We start from the raw sequence: 25,383 nt of genomic DNA, 5'->3' as shown, positions 1-25,383 counted from the left end.
TAGTTTCCACAGAATTATCATGCGCAAATTATGCGAAGGCCTTACGGCCCAATCCAACATAATATTTAAATTGTGCACTGACAAGGGTCGAACGTCACGAATCATAGATGCATCTATTTACTACCTAGGCGTTCGGCTCGCTCCACAAATAGCAAATATTTTAAAGAAAACACAAATTCGCATTTATAGTCAAGTGTCCCGTTCACAACTTCAAGTAAGTGAATTTAACCTTTTAAAATTCCATTATCAATTCCAATATAACTTAAGCAATTAAATTAACAAGTAGGGGCGCCAACATTTCGAGTATAGTATGATACGAGTCCTAGTCTACCCGGGCAATAACATAATTAGTAGCTACGTACGGACTCTCGTCACCTCGTACGTATGTAGCCCCCACAAATAGGTACACATATACATTTAATTCACCTATGTGGTTAATTCCCTCTTACAAGGTTAGAGAAGAGACTTACCTCGTGTCAAGGCCTACTTTCCGGTCCAAGATTATGCTCAAGTCCTCAAATCGGTGCCGAACAATCCAAAACTATTCAAATAGTATATAAAATAATCAATATATGTTCAAAAGTTCATATTCTAACTATTTAAGTGATTACCCAACCCTAAATGTAAGGTTTCAAAAATCCACCCCCAGGCCCAAGTGCCCAGATTCCGGAATTTTCAAAGGAAGTTGTTATCCATAACCTTAGGAACATAAATATATGATTTTCACTAAGTTCCATAATCATTTTCGTGGTTAAATCTCATTTTTATAAAAAACCTTCCATCTAACCCATGAATTCCACAATTTTACATGTTTTAATCTACCCATAAAATATGTATTAAACTCGCATTAGGTAGAAATTACTTACCTTCAAAGTTAGGTCGAAATCCCCTCCTTAAAAGCTCTCAAATCGCCCAAGAGTGAAAGATAAGGTGTTAGAAACGACCTAAGTCCCGTAATAAATGAACCCTTCTGCCCAGCGATTTTCGCACCTGCGGTGCCTCGGCCGCATCTACCGTTCCGCACCTGCGGAAAATTCCTCGTAGGTGCGCCTTTTCCTCACCTGGCCAGGCTCCACATCTGCGGACTAAAGGGGCCGTTTCTGTGAGCCCATCCGCTCCTGCGACCAAGTCCTTCGCACCTGCGGTCACACAGGTGCGCCCAAACTCCGCATCTACGGTTGCTGGGTTGCCCTCAAAATCTCGCTTCATCGGCTCGTGGCTCGCACCTGCGAGCTCTCACATGCGGCTGGCCAAGCGCGGGTGCGATTATGACAGCAGCTGTAACTTCAGGTCTTGCGCCAAATTTCCAACTTGGTCTGAGCCTCGTTCGATTGACACTCGAGGCCACCGGGGCCCCGCTCGAACATACCAACAAGTTTTGAATCATAAAACGGACTCGCTCGAACTCTCGGAACACCCGAAACAACATTAAAACTAAGAATCACACCCCAAAACAATTGAATCAAACTTATGAACTTCAACTTCTTCAATTTACTTACAATGCGCCGAAACGTACTTAAACTACTTGGAATGACACCAAATTTTGCGTACAAGTACGGAACTATTCCCGGTCTCAAAATTCCGTTTGGACCTCGATATCACCAAAACCCGCAAACCAAATTTAAAGAACTTCTAAAATCTTCAAATAACCAACTTTCACTATTAAGTGCCAAAACGCTCCTGGGTCATCCAAAACCCGATCCGAACATATGCCCAAGTCTGAAATCATCATATAAACCTATTGGAACCGTCAAATCGTGATTCCGAGGTCGTTTACTCAAAATGTTGAATAAAGTCAAACTTGGCCCTTTTAGCCAACCTTAAGGAACCAAGTATTCCGATTTCAACCTGAACCCTTCCAAATCCCGAACTAACCATCCCCGAAGGTCATAAAATAGTAAAAGCACACATGGGAAGCCTTATTTAGGGAAAATGGATTCTAGAAAGCAAAGCAATCGGTCGGGTCGTTACATTCTCCACCTTTTAAACAAACGTTCATCCTCGAACGGGTTTAGATTCATACCTAAAGTGTCGAATAAGTGTGGATATCTGCTCTGCATGTCCTCCTCGGAATCCCAGGTTGCTTTCTCGACTGGTTGGACCCTCCACTTACCTTTACCTCAGAAATCCTCTTGGATCTCAACTGGCGATCATGTCTAGAAACAATGGCAATTGGCTCCTCCTCATAACCCAGGCTGTCATTGCTGAAGTCTAACTCATGTGACAAGTCGGTGTGATACCTCCGGAGCATAGACACGTGAAAAACCGGATGAACTCCTGATAGACTGGAGGTAAAGCAAGCTCAAAAGCAATCTCCCCAACTCGCCTCAACACCTCAAATGGGCCTATAAACCTTGGGCCCAGCTTGCCCTTCTTCCCGGATCTCATAATACCCTTCAATGGCGAGACTTTCAAGAGAACCTTCTCGCCTACCATAAATGATACATCACGCGCCTTCTGATCGGCATAACTCTTCTGTCTGGACTGTGCTGTACGAAGTCACTCCTGAATTAACTTCACTTTTTCCAAGGTATCCTTCACTAAATTAGTACCATATAACTTAGCCTCGCCGGGCTCAAACCACCCGATGGGAGAACGACATCGCCGACCATATAAAGCCTCAAATGGAGCCATTTCGATGCTGGACTAATAACTGTTATTTTAAGCAAACTCGGCTAAAGGTAGGAATCGATCCCACTACCCTCCAAAGTCAATCACACATGCTCTGAGCATGTCCTCCAAAATCTGAACTGTCCGCTCTGACTTCCCATCGGTCTGTGGATGAAATGCTATGCTGAGCTCTACCCGAGTTCCCAACTAATTCATTACGGCTCTCCAAAATTGTGAAGTAAGCTGAGGGCCTCTATCTGATATGATGGAACCAAGCATACCATGCAACCGAACTATCTCCTGAATATAAATCTGGGCCAACCTCTCTGAAGTATACGAAGTCACAACCGGAATGAAATGTGCCGACTTGGTTAACCTGACGATAATGACCCAAACTGCATCAAACTTTCGCAAGGTCCGCGGCAACCCAACACAAAGTCCATTGTAATGCGCTCCCTCTTCCACTCCGTAATAGTCATCTGCTGGAGTAGGCCACCTGGCCTCTGGTGCTCATACTTAACCTAGTGGCAATTCAAGCACCTAGATGCATACTCAACTATGTCTTTCTTCATCTGCCGCCACCAATAATGCTGCCTCAGGTCGCGATACATCTTCGTAGCACCTGGGTGAATGGAATACCGAGAACTGTGTGCCTCCTCTAGAATCCTCCCTCTCAAGCCATCGACATTAGGAACACATAGACGACCCTCGAGTTGAGAACACCATCCTCGCTGATAGAAACCTCCTTGGCACCAACCTGTAGTACCGTCTCTCTGAGGAGCATCAAATGCGGATCATAAAACTGCCGAGCCTTGATCTGCTCCAATAGTGAAGACTGAGCAACAACGCATGTAAGAACTCGAATGGGCTCTGAAATATCCAATCTCACAAGTCTGTTAGCCAAGGACTGAATGTCCGATGCTAGTGGCCTCTCCTCTGCTGAAATGAATGCCAAGCTACCCATACTCTCTGCCTTTCTGCTCAAGGCATCCGCGACGACATTCTCCTTGCCCGAATGATAAAGATTAGTGATATCATAATCCTTCAATAACTCAAGCCATCTACGATGCCTCAAATTAAGATCCCTTTGCTTGAACAAATGCTGCAAGCTGCGATGATCAGTGTAAACCTCACAGGACACCCCATAAAGATAATGCCTCCAAATCTTAAGAGCATGAACAATTGCGGCTAGCTCTAGATCGTACACAGGGTAGTTCTTCTCATGGATCTCCAGCTGACGTGAAGCATATGCAATAACTCACCCCTCCTACATCAATACACATCCCAAACCGACGCGTGAAGCGTCGCAATAAACCGTATACATCCCCGAACCGAAAGGCAACACTAGAAACGGTGTTGTAGTCAAAGCTATCTTGAGCTTTCGAAAGATCGACTCATAAGCATCAGACCAACGAAACATAGCACCCTTCTGGGTCAATCTAGTCAAAGGTGCTGCAATGGATGAAAAGCCCTCTACAAATCAGCGATCATAACCTGTTAACCATAGGAAACTCCTCATCTCGATCGCCGAAGTGGGACGAGGCAAACTCTGAACTGCCTCAATCTTCTTGGGATCTACCTTAATACCCTCGCCTAACACAACATGCCCCAAGAATGACAAGGAATCTAACATAACTCACACTTGGAGAACTTAGCATATAGCTTCTGTTCCCGCAAGGTCTGAAGCACCACTCTCAAATGCTGCTCGTGCTCCTCCATACTACGCGAGTAGATCAAAATGTCATCAACGAATACAATAACAAACGGATCAATATAAGGCCTGAACACCCTGTTCATCAAATCCATAAATGCTGCTGGGGCATTAGTCAAGCCGAATGACATCACCAGAAACTCATAACGACCATATCTAGTACGGAAGGCAGTCTTCGGAACATCCGAGTCTCGAATCCTCAATTCATGGTACCTTGATCTCAAATCAATCTTAGAGAAAACCCTACCGCCCTGCAAATGTTCAAACAAATCATCGATACGCGACAACGGGTACTTGTTCTTGATGGTAACTTTGTTCAACTAGCGGTAATTAATGCACATCCGCATAGTCCCATCTTTCTTCTTCATAAATAACACCGGTGCACCCCAAGGTGATACACTTGGTCTGACGAACTCCTTTGCTAGCAACTCCTCAAGCTGCTCTTTCAACTCTTTCCGAGCCATACGGTACGGAGGGATGGATATAGGCTGGGTACCTAGAGCCAAGTCAATACAGAAATCGATATCATGATCTGGTGGCATGCCTGGAAGGTCAGAAGGAAACACATCGGCGAACTCCCGGACTACTGGCACTGAATTAATCACCGGAGTCTCTGCAGTAGTATCCCGAACATAAGCTAGATAAGCCAAACAACCCTTCTCAACCATATGTCGAGCTTTTGTAAAAGAGATAACCCGACTAGATGTACTGATAGACGAACCCTTCCACTCCAATCTAGGCCACTCTAGCATCGCTAAGGTAACAGTCTTGGCATGAGAATCAAGGATGGCGTGATATGGGGATAACCAGATCATGCCCAGGATGACTTCAAAGTTGGTCATGTCAAGCAATAGAAGGTCCGCTCTAGTCTCGTAACCATAGAATGTGACTACACATGAATGATATATTCGATCCACAACCACAAAATCGCCCACAGGAGTGAACACATAAACAAGAATACCCAAGACTCATGAGGAATATCCAGGAAATGAACAAACAGAGATGATACGTATGAATAGGTTGACCATGGATCAAATAATACCGAAGCATCCCTACCACAGACAGAAATAGTACCTTTGATCACGGCATATGAGGCCACCGTATTTGGTCTGGCCGAAAAGTCATAGAACCTTGCTGGAACGCTGGATGGCTGGCCTTCGCCTGACTGAACAATAGCTGGCTGTACTCCCCCTGCCTGGCCTCCACCTCTAGGATGGCCCCTACCTGTCATCCCTCCGCCTCTTGGGCAGCCGGACGGCTGGTGCTGAAATCATGGGCTACTGGCCCTGCTGTACTGCCTTGCCCCGAAGCCTGGGGCAGAATCTCAGCGCATGACTGAGATCTCCCCACTCAAAACAACCCCTCGGTGTGGTGATCTGCTCCCCTAAAGTCTGACCTTGATGGCCTGAAGACCTAGTGGAAGAACCCTGAATAGTTTGTGGTTGGTTTGAACTCTCTTGCATGGCACTGAAATAGGAGCTGGAAGAACCGTGGTGGCCTGTGTACTCACTGGAAGAACCCTGAATGGCTGGTGGGCGGTAAGAACTCTTTGGCATGGTGCTGAGATAGGGTTGCGCCGGAGCACTCCGAAGAGGTGGTGGTGCTGGATATGTGGCCTACAAGGCTGACCCCTCCAAAAACTCACCTCGGCCCCCAGCTAGGGCACCTCTAAACTCCCCAGAATAACGGACCCTCTTGTCCCTCTACATCTGCTCTCTACCCCTCAAATGGTGACCCTCAATCCTCTAAGCTATCTCCACTACTAGCTGATAAGAAGTCCCCATCTCAACCTCACGGGCCATAGTAGCCTGAATACCTGAGTGCAACCCTGCAACAAACCTCGACACTCTCTCTTTATTAGTAGGGAATATCATAAGTGCTTGGTGAGATAACTCAGAGAATCTCGCCTCATATTCGGTCACAGACATATGACCCTGCTGGAGCTGCTCAAACTGAAACCGCAACTCTTCCCTTTGAGAGGGTGGAATATACCTGTCCAAGAATAGATGTGTAAACTGGTCCCAAGTCATGGGAGGAGAACCCACTGGTCTGCCGAGAAGATAAGACTGCCACCACCTACAGGCCCTGCCCTCTAGCTGGAAAGTAGTGAAATCCACCCTGTGGGACTCCAATATCCTCATGATGTGCATTTTATCCCTGCACCTATCAATGAACTCCTGGGGATCCTCATGTTGCTCACCTCCGAAGACAGGAGGGTGTATCCTAGTCCATCTGTCTAACTGGCTGGGCTCCGTCTATGGGTAGTGCACTCGGGGTCTGATACACGGCAGCTGCATGCCCTGGAGCCTGGGTAGTAGGGTTCTGTGCTCCCCTTCCCGCCTGAGATGTGGCCGGGTCCGCTGGAAATAAACTGGCCTGGGTCATGGTGTCCATGAACCATAGCATACGGCCCGTGACCTCCTGAAAGCCCGGTGATGACATGAAATCTACCGGGGCTGGCTCTGCTACGGGCACCTCGCCTTGCTCCTCAACTATGGGATCCTCCACTGGATCCACTGGTGGTACAACTAGGGCAACTCTAGGGCGTCCTCGTCCCCTACCTCGGGCTGGTGCCTTTCTCCGGCCTCTGCTTTGACCTCTACAAATAGGGGGAGCATCTCCTCCCGGGTTTGGAATATCCGCAGTGCGCGTTCTTACCATCCATGAGAGAATATAAAAAGTAAAAATTAGTATATCATCAACTGCACGATAGGAGATGAATAAAGAGTAGTTTCATAACGCCCTATAGCCTCTCGAAGATAAGTACGGACGTCTCCGTACCGATCCGCAAGACTCTATTAGGTCTGCCCATAACTTGTGAGACCTACGTGGACCTAGTTCTCTGATACCATGTTGTCACGACCCAATTTTAGTTTAGGCCGTGATGGCGCCCAACACCATTGCTACGCAAGCCAACGGTGAACAATCTAGTGATTTTCATTTTTATTAAGTTTTTCAAACGACAAACTTTCCTTAAATTTAAAGAATTTAATGAATAACGGTTTTTAAAAGCGATCAAAACGAAAGCAGCTAAATGAAATCATTACTGTAGAGATACAACCCAAAATCATAAGTCTACTAGTGTGTGCCTTGACCTGGTGTCACAAGTGTATTAGCATTCTAGTAGAATATACAAAGAATACTGTTCTACTGTTTGAAATGTAATAGACAGATAATATAACTAAGGAACTTCGGTTGCAGTACGGCTCGGAAGGGCAGCTCACCATGTAGTCTTGAATCGGGGATCAAATATGCGCGCCGGACTGGTAACCAGATGTACCTGCCTCAGATCTTGTACAATTAAGTACTTAAGTATAGCATGAGTACATAAATAATATGTACCCAGTAAGTATCCAGTCTAACCTCGTTAGGGACGAGGGGTCGACTTTAACACTTACTATGGGCTAACAATAATATATTAAAATTCTTATACTAAGCAGCGATTTTCACACCTACGGTGCCTTGGCCACATCTGCGGTTCCGCACCTGCGAAAAATTCCTCGCAGCTGCGCCTTTTCCTCATCTGGCCAGGCTCCGCATCTGCGGACAAAAGGGGTCGCTTCTGTGAGCCCATCCGCTCCTACGACCAAGTCCTTCGCACCTGCGATCATGCAGGTGCGCCCAAACTTCCGCATCTGCGGTTGATGGGCTGCCCTCAAAATCTCGCTTCTGCGGCTCATGGCTCGCACCTGCGAGCTCGTACCTGCGGCTGGCCAAGCGTAGGTGCAATTATGATAGCAGCTGTAGCTTCAGCTCTTGCCACAAATTTCCTACTTGGTCCGAGCCTCGTCCGATTGACACTCGGGGCCCCAGTGGCCCTGCCCGAACATACCAACAAGTTTGGAATCATTAGACGGACTCCCTCGAACTCTCGAAACACCCAAAACAACATTAAAACTAAGAATCTGTCACGACCCAAGTTCTCCCTCCGTGACAACACCTAGTCTCTATGACTAGGTAAGCCTAACATTTGCGGGAAAAAGGGATGAAAACATAAAAGCTATCAACTAATAGGTAAATTAAAACAAGGAAATGAGATGCCGCTCGGCATATACAATAATCTCTTTTGAAAAATACATAAACTTTCCCAAAACCTGGAATGTCATAAGTCACAAGCTACAGAAAGAAAACAGTACTTCTAAACTCTAGAGTCTACCAAAGAAGAAGAATACAAGAAGTGTTTGACAGGGGAAGAGTAGATAGGGACTCCGAGGTCTGCCGACGCGGCAGATGTACCTTGAAGTCTCTACAGCTTGCTCGCCTCACTAATAATGCAGCTGATAAGTGGTACCTGGATCTGCACACAAAAAACATGCGTAGGAAAGGGCATGAGTACACCACAACAGTACCCAGTAAGTGCCAAGCCTAACCTCGGTCGAGTAGTGACGAGATCAGGTCAGGGCCCTAGTGGTATAAAGATAATGAAATAAGACAGAATGAAATATCGCAGTAAAAATAAGTATTGAAATCTAACAAGAATGTAAGGATAGAAGAACAACCGCTCAGAATACAGAGATAACAACAGGGGATCTCCCAGAATACCGTCCCGCAAACGTAAATGTATAGGGGGATCTCTCGGAATACCGTTCCGTAGTTCCAAAGTAAATATGCAGTGCCGGGGGATCTCCCGGAATACCATTCTGTAGTCCCAAAGTAAATATGCAGCTCAAACAATAGAATTACAACTACAACATGGCATCCTACAATCTAGACTAAGTACGAGTCAATAAGGAAGCAGGAAATTTACTAAGCATGTTGCACAGAGTTCAGATAAGCAATTAAGACACGTAGACATGTTGTTTTAAACTAAATAGGATAATTACATATGCTAGTGTAGCTCAGTTAAAGGAAACAGATATTTTACTTAATGAAAACGGAGTTTTTCAACAAATAGCTCGTGTATGCACTCGTCACCTCACGTATACGGTGCTCATATATCAAATAGTACCAAATCCTAAGGGGAGTTCCCCCACACAAGGTTAGGCAAGCCACTTACCTCGAACCAAGCTCAATCAATCAGTCACAATGCCCTTCCAACGAATATCCGGCTCCGAGTGGCCCAAGTCTAGCCAAGATCAATTACATAACATAAATAGAACTACAAGATACTAATCTAGCTAATGAAATCAAAGCTAAGGCAAGGAATTGGAAAATCGCCCAAAAAGCTTCCCCGGGCCCACATCTCGGAATCAGGTAAAAGTCACAAAATATGAACACCCACTCACTCACGAGTCTAACCATACAAAATTTATTCAAATCCAATACCAAAATCTCGATTAAAACCCCAAAATTCTAGTCTAAGAACTTTTCTCAAATTTACACCAATTTTCCAACTCAAATCCCTATTTAAAAGATGAAATCAATAATGGATTAATGGAATACAACCAAAAATGATTTAGGAATCATCACCCAATAAGTTCCTCTAAAAATCCTTCAAAGAATCACCAAAATCTGAGCTCTCAAGTCCAAAAATGAAGAATCAATTCAAACCCTCGATTTTGCCCTTTTTCTGCCAGCTAAACCGCACCTGCGATCCACTAAACGCCTCTGCGGCTAGAGCTCCGCGCCTGTGGAAATTCATTAACTCTTCAGACTCCGCACCTACGCACAAATATCCGCATCTTTGGATACGCTTCCGCGCTCATCCGTCCACTTCTGCAGAACCTTGCTTCCTTCGCAAATCCGCTTCTGTGATCACCCTTCCGCAGATACAGCTCCGCTTCTACGGCTCTCATGTCGTATCTGCGACCACTAGCCCTCATGACTAAAAACACACATGCGACCTCACTCTTGCTTCTGCGAGCCGCACCTGCGGACCTCCCACCGCAGGTGCGAAAACACCACAACCAGCAAACTTTAGAATATGCACAAGTCCAAATTTCATTCCGTTGAGCATCCGAAACACACCCGAGGCCCCGGGACCCCAACCAAACATACCAACCAATCCTAAAACATACGAACTTAGTCGAGTCCTCAATGACTCAAATCATGTCAAACAACGCTCAAAACACAAATCACCCTCCAATCCAAACTTAATGAACTCAAAACTTCAAATTTCCACAAACGATGCCGAAACCTATCAAACCACGTCCGAATGACCTATAATTTCGCACACAACTCATATTCAACATTATGGACCTACTCCAACTTCTGAAATCGGATTCCGACCCTGATATAAAAAATTCCACTACCGGTCCAAAACTCCAAAAATTCGACCTTTGCCATTTCAAGCCTAAATGAGCTACGGACCTCCAAAACACAATCCGAACACGCCCCTAAGCCCAAAACTACCCAAAAGAGCTAACATAATCGACGGAACTCTATTCCAGAGTCACCTCACAAAGTTCCAACTACAGTCCAAACCAAAGTCTTAAACCTCCATTTAGGGACTAAGTGTCCCAAACACTTCCAAAACCAAAATGAAACCTCCCAACAAGTCACAATAGTAGAAATAGATATGGGGAAAGCAGTTAATGGGGGATCGGGGCTCTAACTTTCAAAATGATCGGCCGAGTTGTTACAGAATCACACCCCAAAACCAATTGAATCAAACTCATGAACTTCAAGTTCTTCAATTTACTTCTAATGCGCCAAAACGTACTTAAACTACTCGAAATGGCACCAAATTTTGCGTGCAAGTCTTAAATGACATTATGGAACTATTCCCGGTCTCGGAATTCCATTTAGACCTCGATATCACCAAAACCAGCTCCAAACAAAATTTAAAGAACTTCTAAAATCTTCAAAGAACCAACTTTCACTATTAAGCGCCAAAATGCTCCCGGGTCATCCAAAACCCGATACGAACATATGCCCAAGTCCGAAATCATCATACAAACCTATTAGAACCGTCAAATCCCGATTCCGAGGTCGTTTACTCAAAATGTTGACCGAAGTCAAACTTGGCCCTTTTAGCCAACCTTAAAGAACCAAGTGTTCCGATTTCAACCTGAACCCTTCCAAATCCCGAGCTAACCATCCCCTTAGGTCATAAATAAGTAAAAACACGTACGGGAAGCCTTATTTAGGGAAACACGGTTCTAGAAAATAAAACGATCGGTCGGGTTGTTACATTCTCCACCTCTTAAACAAACGTTCATCCTCGAACGGGTTTAGACTCATACCTGAAGTGTCGAATAAGTGTGGATATCTGCTCCGCATGTCCTCCTCGGACTCCCAGGTAGCCTCCTCGACTGGTTGACCCCTCCACTAAACCGTTACCGCGAAAAACCACTTGGATTTGAACTGGCGATCTTGTCTATCAACAATGGCAACTGGCTCCTCCTCATAACCCAGGCTCTCATCTAACTGAATAGTGCTGAAGTCTAACACATGTGACAACTCAGCGTGATACCTCCGTAGCATAGACACGTGAAAAACCAGATGAACTCCTGATAGGCTGGGAGGTAAAGCAAGCTCATAAGCAACCTCCCCAACTCGCCTCAACACCTCAAATGGGCCTATAAACCTTGGGCTCAGCTTGCCCTTCTTCCCGAATCTCATAATACCCTTCATCGGCGAAACTTTCAAGAGAACCTTCTCGCCTACCATAAATGATACATCACGCGCCCTTTGATCCGCGTAACTCTTTTGTCTAGATTGTGCTGTGCCTTTTCCAAGGCTTCCTTCACCAAATCAGTACCATATAACTTAGCCTCACCGGGCTCAAACCGCCCGATGGGAGAACGACATCGCCGACCATATAAAGCCTCAAATGGAGTTATTTCAATGCTGGACTGATAATTGTTGTTGTAAGCAAACTCGACTAAAGGTAGGAATCGATCCTATTGCCCTCCAAAGTCAATCACACATGCTCTGAGCATGTACTGTCCGCTCCCATTGCCCGTCGATCTGTATGTGAAATATTGTGCTGAGCTCTACCCGAGTTCCCAACTCACTCTGTACTACTCTCCATAAATGTGAAGTTAACTAAGTGCCTCTATCTAATGTGATGGAAAAAGGCACATCATGCAACCGAACTATCTCCTGAATATAAATCTGGGCCAACCTCTCTGAAGTACACGTAGTCACAACCTGAATAAATGTGCCGACTTAATCAACCTTTCGACAAATACCCAAACTGCACCAAACATCCGCAAGGTCCGCGGCAACCCAACCACGAAGTCTATAGTAATGCGCTCCCACTTCCACTTCGGTATAGTCATCTATTGCAGTAGGCCACCTGGATTCTGGTGCTCATACTTAACCTGCTGGCAATTCAGGCACCTAGATGCATACTTAACTATGTCTTTCTTCATCCGCCGCCACCAATAATGCTGCCTCAGTTCGCGATACATCTTCGTAGAACCTGGGTGAATGGAATATCAAGAACTATGTGACTCCTCTAGAATCCTCCCTCTCAAGCCATCGACATTAGGAACACATAGATAACCCTGGAGAAACACCATCCTCGCTGATAGAAACCTCTTTGGCACCACCCTGTAGTACCGTCTCTCTGAGGAGAATCAAATGTGGATCATCAAACTGTCGAGCCTTGATCTGCTCCAATAGTGAAGACTGAGCAACAACGTATGTAAGAACTCAGCTGGGCTCTGAAATATCCAATCTCACAAGTCTGTTAGCCAAGGACTGAATGTCCGAAGCTAGTGGCCTCTCCTCTGCTAAAATGAATGCCAAGCTACCCATACTCTCTGCCTTTCTACTCAAGGCATCCGCAACTACATTCTCCTTGCCCGGATGATAAAGAATGGTGATGTCATAATCCTTTAGTAACTCAAGCCATCTACACTGCCTCAAATTGAGATCCCTTTGCTTGAACAAATGCTGCAAGCTGCGATGATCAGTGTAAACCTCACAGGACACCCCATAAAGATAATGCCTCCAAATCTTAAGAGCATGAACAATTGCGGCTAACTCTAGATCGTACATAGGGTAGTTCTTCTCATGGATCTTCAGTTGACGTGAAGCATATGCAATAACTCGCCCCTCCTGCACAATACACATCCCAAACCGACGCGTGAAGCGTCGCAATAAATCGTATACATCCCCGATCGAAAGGCAACACTAGAACCGATGTTGTAGTCAAAGCTATCTTGAGCTTCCGAAAGCTCGGCTCATAAGCATCGGACCAACAGAACATAGCACCCTTCTGGGTCAATCTAGTCAAAGGTGCCGCAATGGATGAAAATCCCTCTACAAACCGAAGATAATAACCTGCTAACCCGAGGAAACTCTTGATCTCGGTCGCCGAAGTAGGGCGAGGCCAACTCTGAACTACCTCAATCTTCTTGGGATCTACCTTAATACCCTCGCCTGACACAACATTCCCCAAGAATGCCACAGAATTCACACTTGGAGAACTTAGCATATAGCTTCTGTTCCAGTAAGGTCTGAAGCACCACCTCTCAAATGCTGCTCGTGCTCCTCCATATTACACGAGTAGATCAAAATGTCATCAATGAAGACAATGACAAACAAATCAATATAAGGCCTGAGCACCCTGTTCATCAAATCCATAAACGTCGCTGGGGCATTGGTGATAACTTGGGATTCTAGTCTATTTTATACTCCGTTTTTGCTTGAGTTTTGGATTAAAAGTGTATACAAGTAATCCCGAAGGCTTACATGTTGTGTTTGTTTGCAGGGTTTGGTCAAAAAGTGACAAAGAAGTCAAAACTAGCTCAAAAAGGAGTGAAACCTGCACAAGTGCCAAGAACAAGTCAAAGCACTGCTGACCGCAGTAAATCCACTACGGCTGCAATAGACCCACCGCGGCCGAAGTCCATTTAGTGCGGTCCGCAATGGAAAAGATCAGAGAAGATGTAATCCTGGAGCTTCAAGCAATGCGGCCCGCGATAGATTCTTCACGACCGTGGTAGCCTCATCGCGACCGCAGTCCATTTGTTGCGGTCCGCGGAGAAGGGATTCAGAGAGCTAGGATTTTGGAAGTTTCAAGACACCGCTGACCGCGGTGCATTTTGTGCGGTAGCGGTAAAGCCATCGCGGCCGCGGTCCATTTATTGCGATCCGTGGTGGCTAGATTCAGAGAAGAAAGATTTGAAGCCAAAAAGCCTGTCCGCGGCCGCGGTCCATTTTCTGCGGTCCGCGGTACCTCTGTTAGAGGTATTTTTGTCCAGAAAATTCGGCCTTGTATAAATACTTCTTTTTCAAAATTTTAGGGTATCTTATCTGTAGCTGAGCACGTGAAGGCCGTTTTTAACCTATTTTGAGTAATTTTGTAGCTAGTTCAACATTGAATCTTCAAATCTTAGCTTGTAATTATATTTTATGGGTTATTATTCATCTCAATATCTAATTTCTTCCATTATTATGAGTATCTAGACCCATTAGCTAGGGTCGTGGCTCAACCCTAGTATGGGTATTTGATGGGTCTCTTATTTTAGGGCTTAGATATTTATGGGTGGTTGATATTTGGCCTGATTTGTGTTTTCCATGTTGAATTAGTGGTTGCAAACACTAATTTGTGCCTTTTTTACTTGGCTTCTTCTTGAGAAAGAGAGCTTGAGTCTAGGAAAATCAGGCCAATAAGGAATTGGGGCGTATTCAAGAGATTGATAGCCCCAATTAAAGAGTTAAACCTAGAGATAGTAATACCCGACTTGAGCCTACATTGCTTGCACAATTTTGGCACCCAATTGGTCTTGAGAAAGCCAATTAGGGCAAAGTCGCTCAAGCTACCGAGAGGTATAGAGTGAGTAGTTCCGTGCATTGGCTATATCGCAATCCCAAACATAACAACTATGCCTTAGACTTTAGAACCCGTCAAGTACTCACCTAGGGCAAAGTCACTTCCCTAGTGCCTTTCCATAAATTAAGAAAACCGCACAAAAAGATATCATACTTAGCGTAATTCCAGCATCATTAGTGATAATCTAGATTAGTGAACCATCAACGCATGTTTAGAAGTGTAAACAATTGCTTTGCACGGTACTAGTATAGATAAGAACTCAATTTCCAAACAATCTAGCTCCCTGTGGATTCGATCCCGACCTTTTCGGGTAAAAGCTGCATCGACCGCTCTTGCCACTTTGTAGTGGTGTAGGGTTGGACCCGATCAATTGGTCAAGCTGAAGGATATCACCAGAAATTCATAATAGCCATATCTAGTACGGAAAGCAGTCTTCGAAACATCCCAGTCTCGAATCCTTAACTGATGGTACCCTGATCTCAAGTCAATCTTAGAGAACACCCTAGAACCCTGCAACTGGTCAAACAAATCATCGATACACGGCAACGGGTACTTGTTCTTGATGGTAACTTTGTTCAACTGGTGGTAATCAATGCACATCCGCATAGTCCCATCTTTCTTCTTCACAAATAACACTGGTGCACCCCAAGGTGATACACTTGGTCTGACGAACCCCTTTGCTAGCAACTCCTCAAGCTGCTCCTTCAACTCTTTCGGAGCCATACGGTATGGTGGGATGGATATAGGCTGGGTACCTGGATCCAAGTCACTATAGAAATCATTATCACGATCTGGTGGCATGCTTGGGAGGTTAGATGGAAACACATCGGCGAAACTACTGGCACTGAATCAATTGCGAGAGTCTCTGCGGTAGTATTCCGAACATAAGCTAGATAAGCCAAACAACCCTTCTCAACTATATGTCGAGCTTTCATAAAAGGGATAACCCGACTAGATATACTGACTGACAAATCCTTCCACTCTAATCTAGGCAACTCTGGCATTGCTAAGGTAACAGCCTTGTCATGACAATCAAGGATGGAGTGATATAGGGATAACCGGTCCATGCTCAGGATGACTTCAAAGTCGGTCATGTCAAGCAACAAAAGGTCCACTCTGGTCTCGTAACCACAGAATGTGAACACACAGGACCAATAGATTCGATCCACAACCACAGAATTGCTCACTGGAGTAGACTCATAAACAAGAATACCCAAGGACTCACAAGGAATATCTAGGAAATGAGCAAACAGAGATGATACATATAAATAGGTAGACCCTGGATCAAATAATACCGAAGCATCCCTACCGCAGACAAAAATAGTACCTATGATCACGGCATTTGAGGCTACTGCATCTGGTCTGACAAAAAGGCACAGAACCTGGCAGGAGCGCCGGCTGGCTGGCCTCTACCTGACTCAACAGTAGCTGGCTGAACTCCCTGTGCCTAGCCCCCACCTCTAGGATGGCTCCTACCCGCCTGCCCATCGCCTCGGGGCGACCAGACGGTTGGTGCTAAAATCAAGTGTTGTTGGCCCAGTAAACAATATGTACCCAGTAAGTATCCAGTCTAACCTCGAAGAAGTAGTTACGAGGGGTCGACTTTTGACACTTACCATGGGCTAACAATAATATATTAAAATTCTTATACTAAGCATGGATTTCATGAATAATACTGAAAGCTCAATAATATGAAATAATAAGTTCTTCTTTCACAAATATTAAATCCCCAGTTTAGTTTCATCATTTAACAACTTGCATTTCAAGACATTTAAACAATATGAATTATGAATAGTTTCCACAGAATTATGATGCGCAAATTATGCCGCGGTCATACGGCCCGATCTAACATAATATTTAAATTGTGCACTGCCGAGGGTCGAATGGCACGAACAATAGATGCATCTATCTACTACTGAGGCGTTCGCCCCACTCCACAAATAGCAAATATTTTTTAAAAAAAACACAAATTCGCATTTACAGTCAAGTGTCCCTTTTACAACTGCAAGTAAGTGAATTTAGCCTTTTAATATTCCTTTATCAAATTCCAACATAACTTAATCAATTATATTAACAAGTAGGGGCGCAAACATTTCAAGTATAGCATGATACGGGTCCTAGACTACCAGGACAATAACATAATTAGTAGCTACGTACGGACTCTCGTCACCCCGTACGTACGTAGCCCCCACAAATAGGTACACATATTCATTTAATTCACCTATGAGGTTAATTCCCTCTTACAAGGTTAGAAAAGAGACTTACCTCGTCTTGAGGCCTACTTTCCGGTCCAAGATTATGCTCAAGTCCTCAAATCGGTGCAAACAATCCAAAACTATTCAAATAGTGTATAAACTAATCAATATATATTCAAAAGTTCATATTCTAACTATTTAAGTGATTACCCAACCCTTTAAATGTAAGGTTTCAAAAATTCACCCCCAGGCCACGTGCGCGGATTCCGAAATTTTCGAAGGAAGTTGTTACCCATAACCTTAGGAACATAAATATATGATTTTCACTAAGTTCCATAATTATTTTCGTGGTTAAATCTCATTTTTATCAAAAATCTAGGTTTTCCATCTAACCCATGAATTCCACAATTTTACATGTTATAATCTACCCATAAAGTATGTATTAAACTCGCATTAGGTAGGAATTACTTACCTGCGAAAGCTTGATCGAAATCCCCTCCTTAAAAGCTCTCAAATCGCCCAAGAGTGAAAGAAAATGTGTTAGAAATAGCCTAAGTCCCGTATTAAATGAACCCTTCTGCCCAGTAATTTTCGCACCTACGGTGCCTTGGCCGCATCTGCGGTTCCGCCAATTCTCGTACCTTTCTTTATCATCTATACTATATTAAAAGCACGAAGGCCCTTAGCATGCCGTTCGCCTTTTTTAGCCTTAAAAAATAGATTTCATATTAGACAAAATTATAATTTAAATTATTTTTTTAATATTTAGGACCTTAAAATCAATTAAATTTTTTTTATTTCTTAATTATTATTTTTTGAAACATTTATAGAGTCCTAATTTTTAGGGCTTTAAAATCTATCTATATATTATATACTATATTAAAAGTATGAAGCCTCTTAGCGGAATGTCGTTCGCCTTATTTTACTCTTTAAAAAATAAATTTACATTGGATAAAAGTGTAAATTAATAATTTTTCTAATATTTAAGTACAATACATTAAAATTTTGGTATTAAATCTTTTCCTATTTGAATTATGTAGTATCTTTAAAAAACAATGCTATATTTAAAATTATAATAATTCATAGTAATAATATATAATATACTTTAATTTTTTATTTACATATTGTAATATATGCCATATTAAATCACAAACCAGATACAATATTTGACAAGTAAAACATAGATTAGACTTAAATTTATATATTGAAATTAGCAGTAAGTTGTACTCCAATTTACAAGATCCTTTAAATTATACTTTCTACATATTTTTATATATCTATGGTTATTTAATACCAACTCAAATCTAGCTTACCAGAAAAATAAAAGAGCGGCTGACAATGCTATTATTGTACAGGAAATCATTACCAAATTTCAAATAATGAAGGGTAATAATTTAAACATGTTTCTAAAGTTGGATCTTGAAAAAGCTTTTGACAAATTAGAATGATCTTTTATACATAATACATTAATTACTCTAAATTTCCCTCCCACTTTTACTAAACTAATTATGTCATGTATAACAATTGCTACTACCTCAATTTTGATTAACGGCAACCCTACAGACTATTTTACACTCACAAGAGGCATTAGACAGAGAGACTCATTATCACCTTACCTATTTATTCTATGCTTGGAAATGCTTTCGAGAAAAATAAATACAGCAGTTGATTATCATGCTTGGATACCAATTTCAATTGGGAAAAAAGGTCCTCGGTTATCCCATTTATTTTTCACTGATGATATTATTCTCACCTCCAAAATTATAGCTAAATCCTGTTAATCTATTGTTAATACTATTGCTCAATTTACATATCACTTTGGACAAACTATCAATTTTGCTAAATCAAAAAAAAAATTCTCCAAAAATTGCTCACTCAATATAAGATCAACTATACTACAAATCTTCCACATGAATGAAGAAAACAGTTTTGAAAAATACTTAGGATTTCCTATATTTATTACGAAGCCAGCTAAAAGGGATTACCAATTCTTAATCGAAAATTTCAAAAATAAATTGGCAGGGTGGAAAACAAATATCTTATCAAAAGCAGGAAGGAAAACTTTAATTCGTTCAACCTTAAACCACCTTCCTAATCACCTTATGCAATACATTAAAATACCTAACTATACACTTTCCTACCGCAATCGCTACCAACGTAATTTTCTCTGGGGACAACTCAACAGAAGAAAAAACTACATTTAATTAAGTGGTCTACCATCACACAACCTTTAGACCAAGGAGGGTAAGGAATACAAAACCTAAATACAAAAAATCAAGTCTTGCATGCAAGTCTTGCATGGAGGTTATATCAGAATCCAAATCAACTATGGGCACAAGTGTTATTACATAGTTATTTACGACCACCACAATTGATCAAAAAACAGGTTTCCTCCACTTGGCGTAATATTATGAGAGGATGGTCCTACTGTTGTTTAGGGTATAAATGGAATCTTACAACTGGCCAACATGTAAAATTTTGGAATGATCCTTGGCTCAGCCAGAATTACTTAGTTCGTAATTGCACATATGGACCCCTTCCACAATATGAGGAAACAAAAACTGTTTCAAATTACTATTATAATCATAAATGGCATTTAGAAACATTACCATTCACAATACCAACTCACTTATAATCCGCAATCACTGATATTTATATGCTTATTGTGCCCTCAACATATGATCAAATATATTGGGCTCTTACACCAAATGGTATATTTTCTGTAAAATCAATGTACAATTCTATCATAAATTACATAAATCCTACCAAAACAAATCCGCTATACAACTATAGGTGGATTTGGAAACTCCATATTCCACCAAAAATATCCTTCTTCTTATGGTTAATTTGTCATGATAGACTTCCAACAGCTGTTTATCTCACAAGATTAGACATCATTAATTCAGTTATATGTCCACAGTGTCATATGGCCCCTGAAACATTAAAACATCTTTTTCTAGAATGTCCTACTGCCATTCAACTTTGGACTATACTTAAAGTCTCATCTACACATACCAATTCATCTCTATCACATAATGATAATATAAATTGGTTATACCAAATTATACATCAACAGTTATTATTCACCCCCCATAAAATTTCAAATACCACTCTCATACCGTTTGCATTATGGCAGCTCTGGATCATACGAAACAAGAACACTCTAGACCATCAAAAAATCACTTTAAATATACCTTTTCTATTACAAAAGGCTGCGAAATTTTATTATCTAACAAATCCCATATCAAAAAACCATTCTCTAATACCTTTCTATATAAAATGGCATCCCCCAAACTTCCATACTTATAAACTTAACATTGATGGATCTTGCTCACTTAATCAGAATAAACATGGTATTGGTGGTATTTTTCGAAATCACCAAGGCAACTGAATTATAGGATTTGCAGGAACATTAAAACATGGGACAAGTGTTCAGACAGAACTTCTAGCCTTGCTCGTGGGGCTGAAAATTGCTGTCCAAAAGCATCTCAAACCACTCATTATTGAGACAGATGCACACGCCATACTCGGTATGTTCAACTCCACTACAATGAAATATACTAATCTAATTAATGATTGCAGGTTATTACTCCTACAGCTGGATAGTCCTCCTCTCCAAAGCATATACAGGGAGCAAAACTGTGTTGCAGATAGTTTAGCAAAATATGGAGCCATGCATGCACAGGAGAGCTGTCTACTTTTTGGAAGTCCACCACCGTTTGTCACACCTTCATATCAACAAGATCAAAATGGAATGCTTAGAGGAAGGTTGATTAAAACTAAGTACAGTCTGCTTTGTGTAATAGTAGTATTTCAACTAGTACTGTACCTAGTACTCATAGTAGTGTTTTATCTAGTTCTACTTTTGATAATAATAATGGTTCCCATACTGGGGCCTTAGTGACAAACTCTACTTTTGTAATAGCCTGTTTGACCAAGCTTCTTTTTGGCCAAAAGTGCTTTTTTTGCCAAGCTTTTGGAAGGAAAAAAAGTGCTTTTGAAGAGAAGCAGAAGCAGTTTTGGAGAAGCAGAAAAAAATAGCTTCTCTCCAAAAGCACTTTTTTGAGAAGCACTTTTGAGAAAAATACACTTAGAAGCAGTTTTTTAAAGGTTGGCCAAACACTAATTGCTGCGCAGAAGTGCTTTTCAAACTAATTAGCCAAACACAAACTGCTACTTTTGAAAAAAACACTTTAAAAAAAAACACTTCTCAAAATAAGCTGATTTTTGCAGCTTGACCAAACGGACTATAAATCTGATGCCACTAATGCATCTCCTTAACAGCTGTAAGAGTTTGATTATCTATAATATAGCTATCTTTTCAACCAAAAAAAAAAAGTAATATAGGAAGTCAAAATAATATTCTTACTACTATTAAAGTATTAATAAGCGGCTTGACAACTCTGACTACTGACAACTCTTGGAAAGTACTTACATTAAATTAAGTAGTACCAGAAAAAGCTCAGAAGTAGCTGCCAACAGATTCACTGTGAATCTGAAATTCCTCTTTCTCGAACCAGGATATCCTTCAGGTCTGCTCTCTAGGCTTACGTGTTTCTTTACTGGTGATTTCTGGTTCTTGATTTCTGTGCGGTTGCATTTGTGTGTTTGGGGGTGGCTAGGTTTTGTTAAGTTTGACTTTAATATTACCAATAGAAGTTTTCTTGAACAATTTAAGCATGAGAATATCTAATGCTGGAATTGTCCGGTCTTTGGTTGCTTTTTTTTTTTTTTTTTTTTTTGAGATCAGAAATTTGGTACAAGGCTGCTTTGGTGTTTCTTTAGGTACATGGGAAGTCAAATAATAGAAAGCAGGTCCTTTTAATGGTTATTTGCATCTGGTCAGTAGTAACTTGATTGCATCTGGAGGAATATGCAAACATCAATTACGAATTCAGCATCTCTCTCTCTCTATATATATATATGTGTGTATGTGTACAAACTTACTTTTATGACGTGGTTTGGTGAATTCCAGCCTCACCATCCATCAACTCACGAATTTCTTAGACTCTACTTGTGAGGCGCACCAATTAGTAACCCAAGATTCCAACATTTATGAACCACTCTAAGAGGAATATTTTTATGTGGTGCTAAAGGAATGATTTTTCTCTCGCTTTTGGCATAGCAAACCCCAGTGGCAGGTCTTCACGACGAGCTATTAGCTCTATGATAGAGTGCTAGAGATTGTTCACTATGCTTAATGGTGTCTGTTGTAAGGGGATGTTCAAATGGAATTATATTGAACTCGATCAGAAGTTTGGATTAAGGCACAATGCTATGTGTTTGGAACTTCTATTTCCTTAGAAGCATATTGCTGTTATGTTATCACCCAAAGCTTCAAAAACCTGTTTATGATTATCAATATCAATCCTAAAAATGAGTTTCATTTACATGGAAAGAGTTTTTGATTGCACACTTATATTTTCCTGGGCTCTAGTAAATACAGCCGATAAATATGCCCGCTCTTCTAATTAGTATGGAGTTGTGAATACAATTCAAATCACTGGTATATAATATAGCTCATCATAGTGTCTTTGCAGAGCTCTTAATATTGTTGAATATATTCATACACAATGGGGAATCAAGAGTCTGCCTTAAATGACGCTCACAGTGATTATTATCACCACAGCCCAGAACATGTAAGAAATGAAGTTGGCTCCAATCCTCAATATCAACCTACTACTTATGCAGAAAGCTCCATGGATTCTAATTATCGAGCTCAAGTTACATCACATGCCGGAGGTTCAGATACAGCGAACTATCAAAGGAACCAGCAAGCCTCTTACATAGCTGATAACTATAACTCTTTGGATGAGGTTAATTTCTTAATTACTTGATCATTCTTTGCAGAGTTTTATAGAGTTCCACAGAACACCTCATGGTGGACAACATGGTGAGATCAGATTCAATGAACAAAAAATCGCAAGTTTGCGTTTTTTCACTTAACTGAGAATTGACAGATCCAACTAGTATTCTGAAAGATGATCATCGAAAGCATTGGTTTCATTGTTTGAGCATTTGCTCTAGTTAGGAACTTAGAATTGACAGGTCAACTTATATTAGGCAAAAAGTCAACAAAGAATCAATTCATGTGGAGTTTCTATTTTTACTGCTTACTTTGCTAATGAACTGCAATAGCTGGTCTTTGAGCAATGTAATATATAAATAACAGAAGAGTGATACTCTTATGCGTAGGTTATTACCGCATTGCGAGAATCAGGCCTTGAATCGTCAAACTTGATTCTTGGCATTGATTTCACCAAAAGCAATGAGTGGACAGGTGAACTACTTCATTCCACTATACTATTAGTCTTAGTGCTTGTCTCAAGTTGTGGAGGCGATGGTTGACAATTCAAGGTTGTAGGAAAGCATTCATTCAACAGAAGAAGCCTTCACTCAGTTGGTCACACAGCTAACCCATACGAGCAAGCCATCTCTATAATTGGGCGAACTTTGTCTCCTTTTGATGAGGACAACTTGATACCTTGTTTTGGATTTGGTGATGGTTAGTTTTTGTTTCTGATCCTTATTTTGTTCACAGACAATCAAGATGGTTTCGAATAGTGTTGACCATGGGTTGTTGTCTCTGTAAATTTCAGCAACCACACACGATCAGCATGTGTTTAGCTTTTACCCTGATCATCGCCCTTGCCATGGATTTGAGGAAGCTCTTGCAAGATATAAGGAAATTGTTCCTTATCTGAAATTATCAGGTTTGAGCTGAATACTGCTTTCAGAATTTCCTTTATTCAGTGGCCGGATAGCGGTAATCTATGTGGTATACAGTATTTGATATGCTTGGCTGCATTTCTGAATCTTAAACTATTAGGGGGGTGTTCCATAATCTTATTATAAGGACATCTCATCCATCTTATGTGTGTCTTCATTGACTAAGTTTAAACTGTGTTATAATAGTTTTAGTGAACCCCTGATTAATAGTTAGTGTATCTCTTTACATTGTTGAAATACTGTTGAAAATCTGATTGGGAAAAAATGGAGGAACTAACTTTTTTTTAATTTTAATGTGCTTAGTGTTTTTGGCACTCGGCTATTTTATATACATTAACCAATTCTTATATGTATACGAGCAACAACTGATGATTATGATCTTATCTTTTCCAATGTACATAAATTCTTAATACTATGTTAACTCTTTTTATCTCAAATGCTAAATTAGCTCTTATTTCCTACACTCTTATTATCTTCAAATATGAGGTGGTGAATTTTGAGTTTGCGAAATAGGGTCGAGTACGCCAGGGAAGTTACTGTTAAAGGAGTAATAACTAGAAAATGAATAGTCAGAGATGGGATGCTCCTGTTTGAAAGCTATATATGGATTTATGATTATCCTAAGTCCCAACTCATCTGTGAAACATGTAGGTCCAACTTCATTTGCCCCAATAGTCAACGCTGCAATAGATATAGTGGAAGCAAATAATGGGCAGTACCATGTCCTTGTCATTGTTGCAGATGGACAGGTTCATATCTCCTTGGAAATAATTTGATTCCTTTGACTTCTACCTTGCTTCACCCCTAGTTATTCCAAATTTAAATTTAAAAAAAAAATACAGGTGACAAGGAGCACTGACACTCCACCTGGAAGCCTTAGCCCTCAAGAACAGGCTACTGTAAATTCTATTGTTGCTGCTAGGTAAACGGGTGACCTTTTCTGGGAAGTTGATTTATAGTGCCATTCTCCTGCCTGACTTGAGATGCTTACATGCAGTGAATATCCTCTTTCAATTATTCTGGTCGGTGTTGGAGATGGCCCGTGGGATGAAATGCAACGGTTTGATGATAACATTCCCCAACGGGCATTTGATAACTTCCAGGCATGACTGAAAGACATTCTTGTGCTTTGCCTTCAATCTCTTTCGCATGTCTTCATCTGTTCTAGATATTTTTGTTATTTCATCTGGATTAAACGGCTATGTATTTTTTTTGTTATGAGGCTTACCTTTGGTCCTTTTTTCCTTTTGCCACTTAGAGTTCTAAGATAAGTCATTGTCTTACCATGTTATAATACCTCTCCTTTTCTTTTTTACAAGCTTGGCTGCTGGTTATCCATTTGGTTGACATCGACTAGGAAATAATTGACATCGATCTCCTTACTGCTCCGTGGGGGTCTTCATTCACTCTTCTCGAAAAAAAATGTTGAACTAACCTGATCCCAGTCTGTCTAGCATATCTTGGGGGGG

General features: G+C 41.5%; 1 protein-coding gene across 2 annotated transcripts in view; it reads left to right on the top strand.

The window, feature by feature from the left end:
- The window catches only part of LOC109229252 (E3 ubiquitin-protein ligase RGLG1), a 7,074-nt gene continuing 3,291 nt past the window's right edge, over nt 21,601-25,383 (top strand). Inside the window, exons 1-8 of one of the 2 annotated variants that reach the window (XM_019394630.1) lie at nt 21,601-21,717; nt 22,726-23,001; nt 23,381-23,465; nt 23,550-23,690; nt 23,785-23,898; nt 24,566-24,663; nt 24,757-24,836; nt 24,912-25,017. In XM_019394630.1, coding sequence (XP_019250175.1) covers nt 22,759-23,001; nt 23,381-23,465; nt 23,550-23,690; nt 23,785-23,898; nt 24,566-24,663; nt 24,757-24,836; nt 24,912-25,017 — 867 coding nt within the window. In that variant the 5' untranslated portion in view covers nt 21,601-21,717; nt 22,726-22,758. Of the gene's footprint in view, nt 21,718-22,714; nt 23,002-23,380; nt 23,466-23,549; nt 23,691-23,784; nt 23,899-24,565; nt 24,664-24,756; nt 24,837-24,911; nt 25,018-25,383 lie in introns of both variants that reach the window. The other variant, XM_019394631.1, reaches the window with a different exon arrangement.

Source organism: Nicotiana attenuata, chromosome 7 (genome assembly GCF_001879085.1).
Source record: "Nicotiana attenuata strain UT chromosome 7, NIATTr2, whole genome shotgun sequence".
Classification (NCBI taxonomy): domain Eukaryota; kingdom Viridiplantae; phylum Streptophyta; class Magnoliopsida; order Solanales; family Solanaceae; genus Nicotiana; species Nicotiana attenuata.
This window is presented reverse-complemented; position numbering and strand designations above follow the sequence as displayed.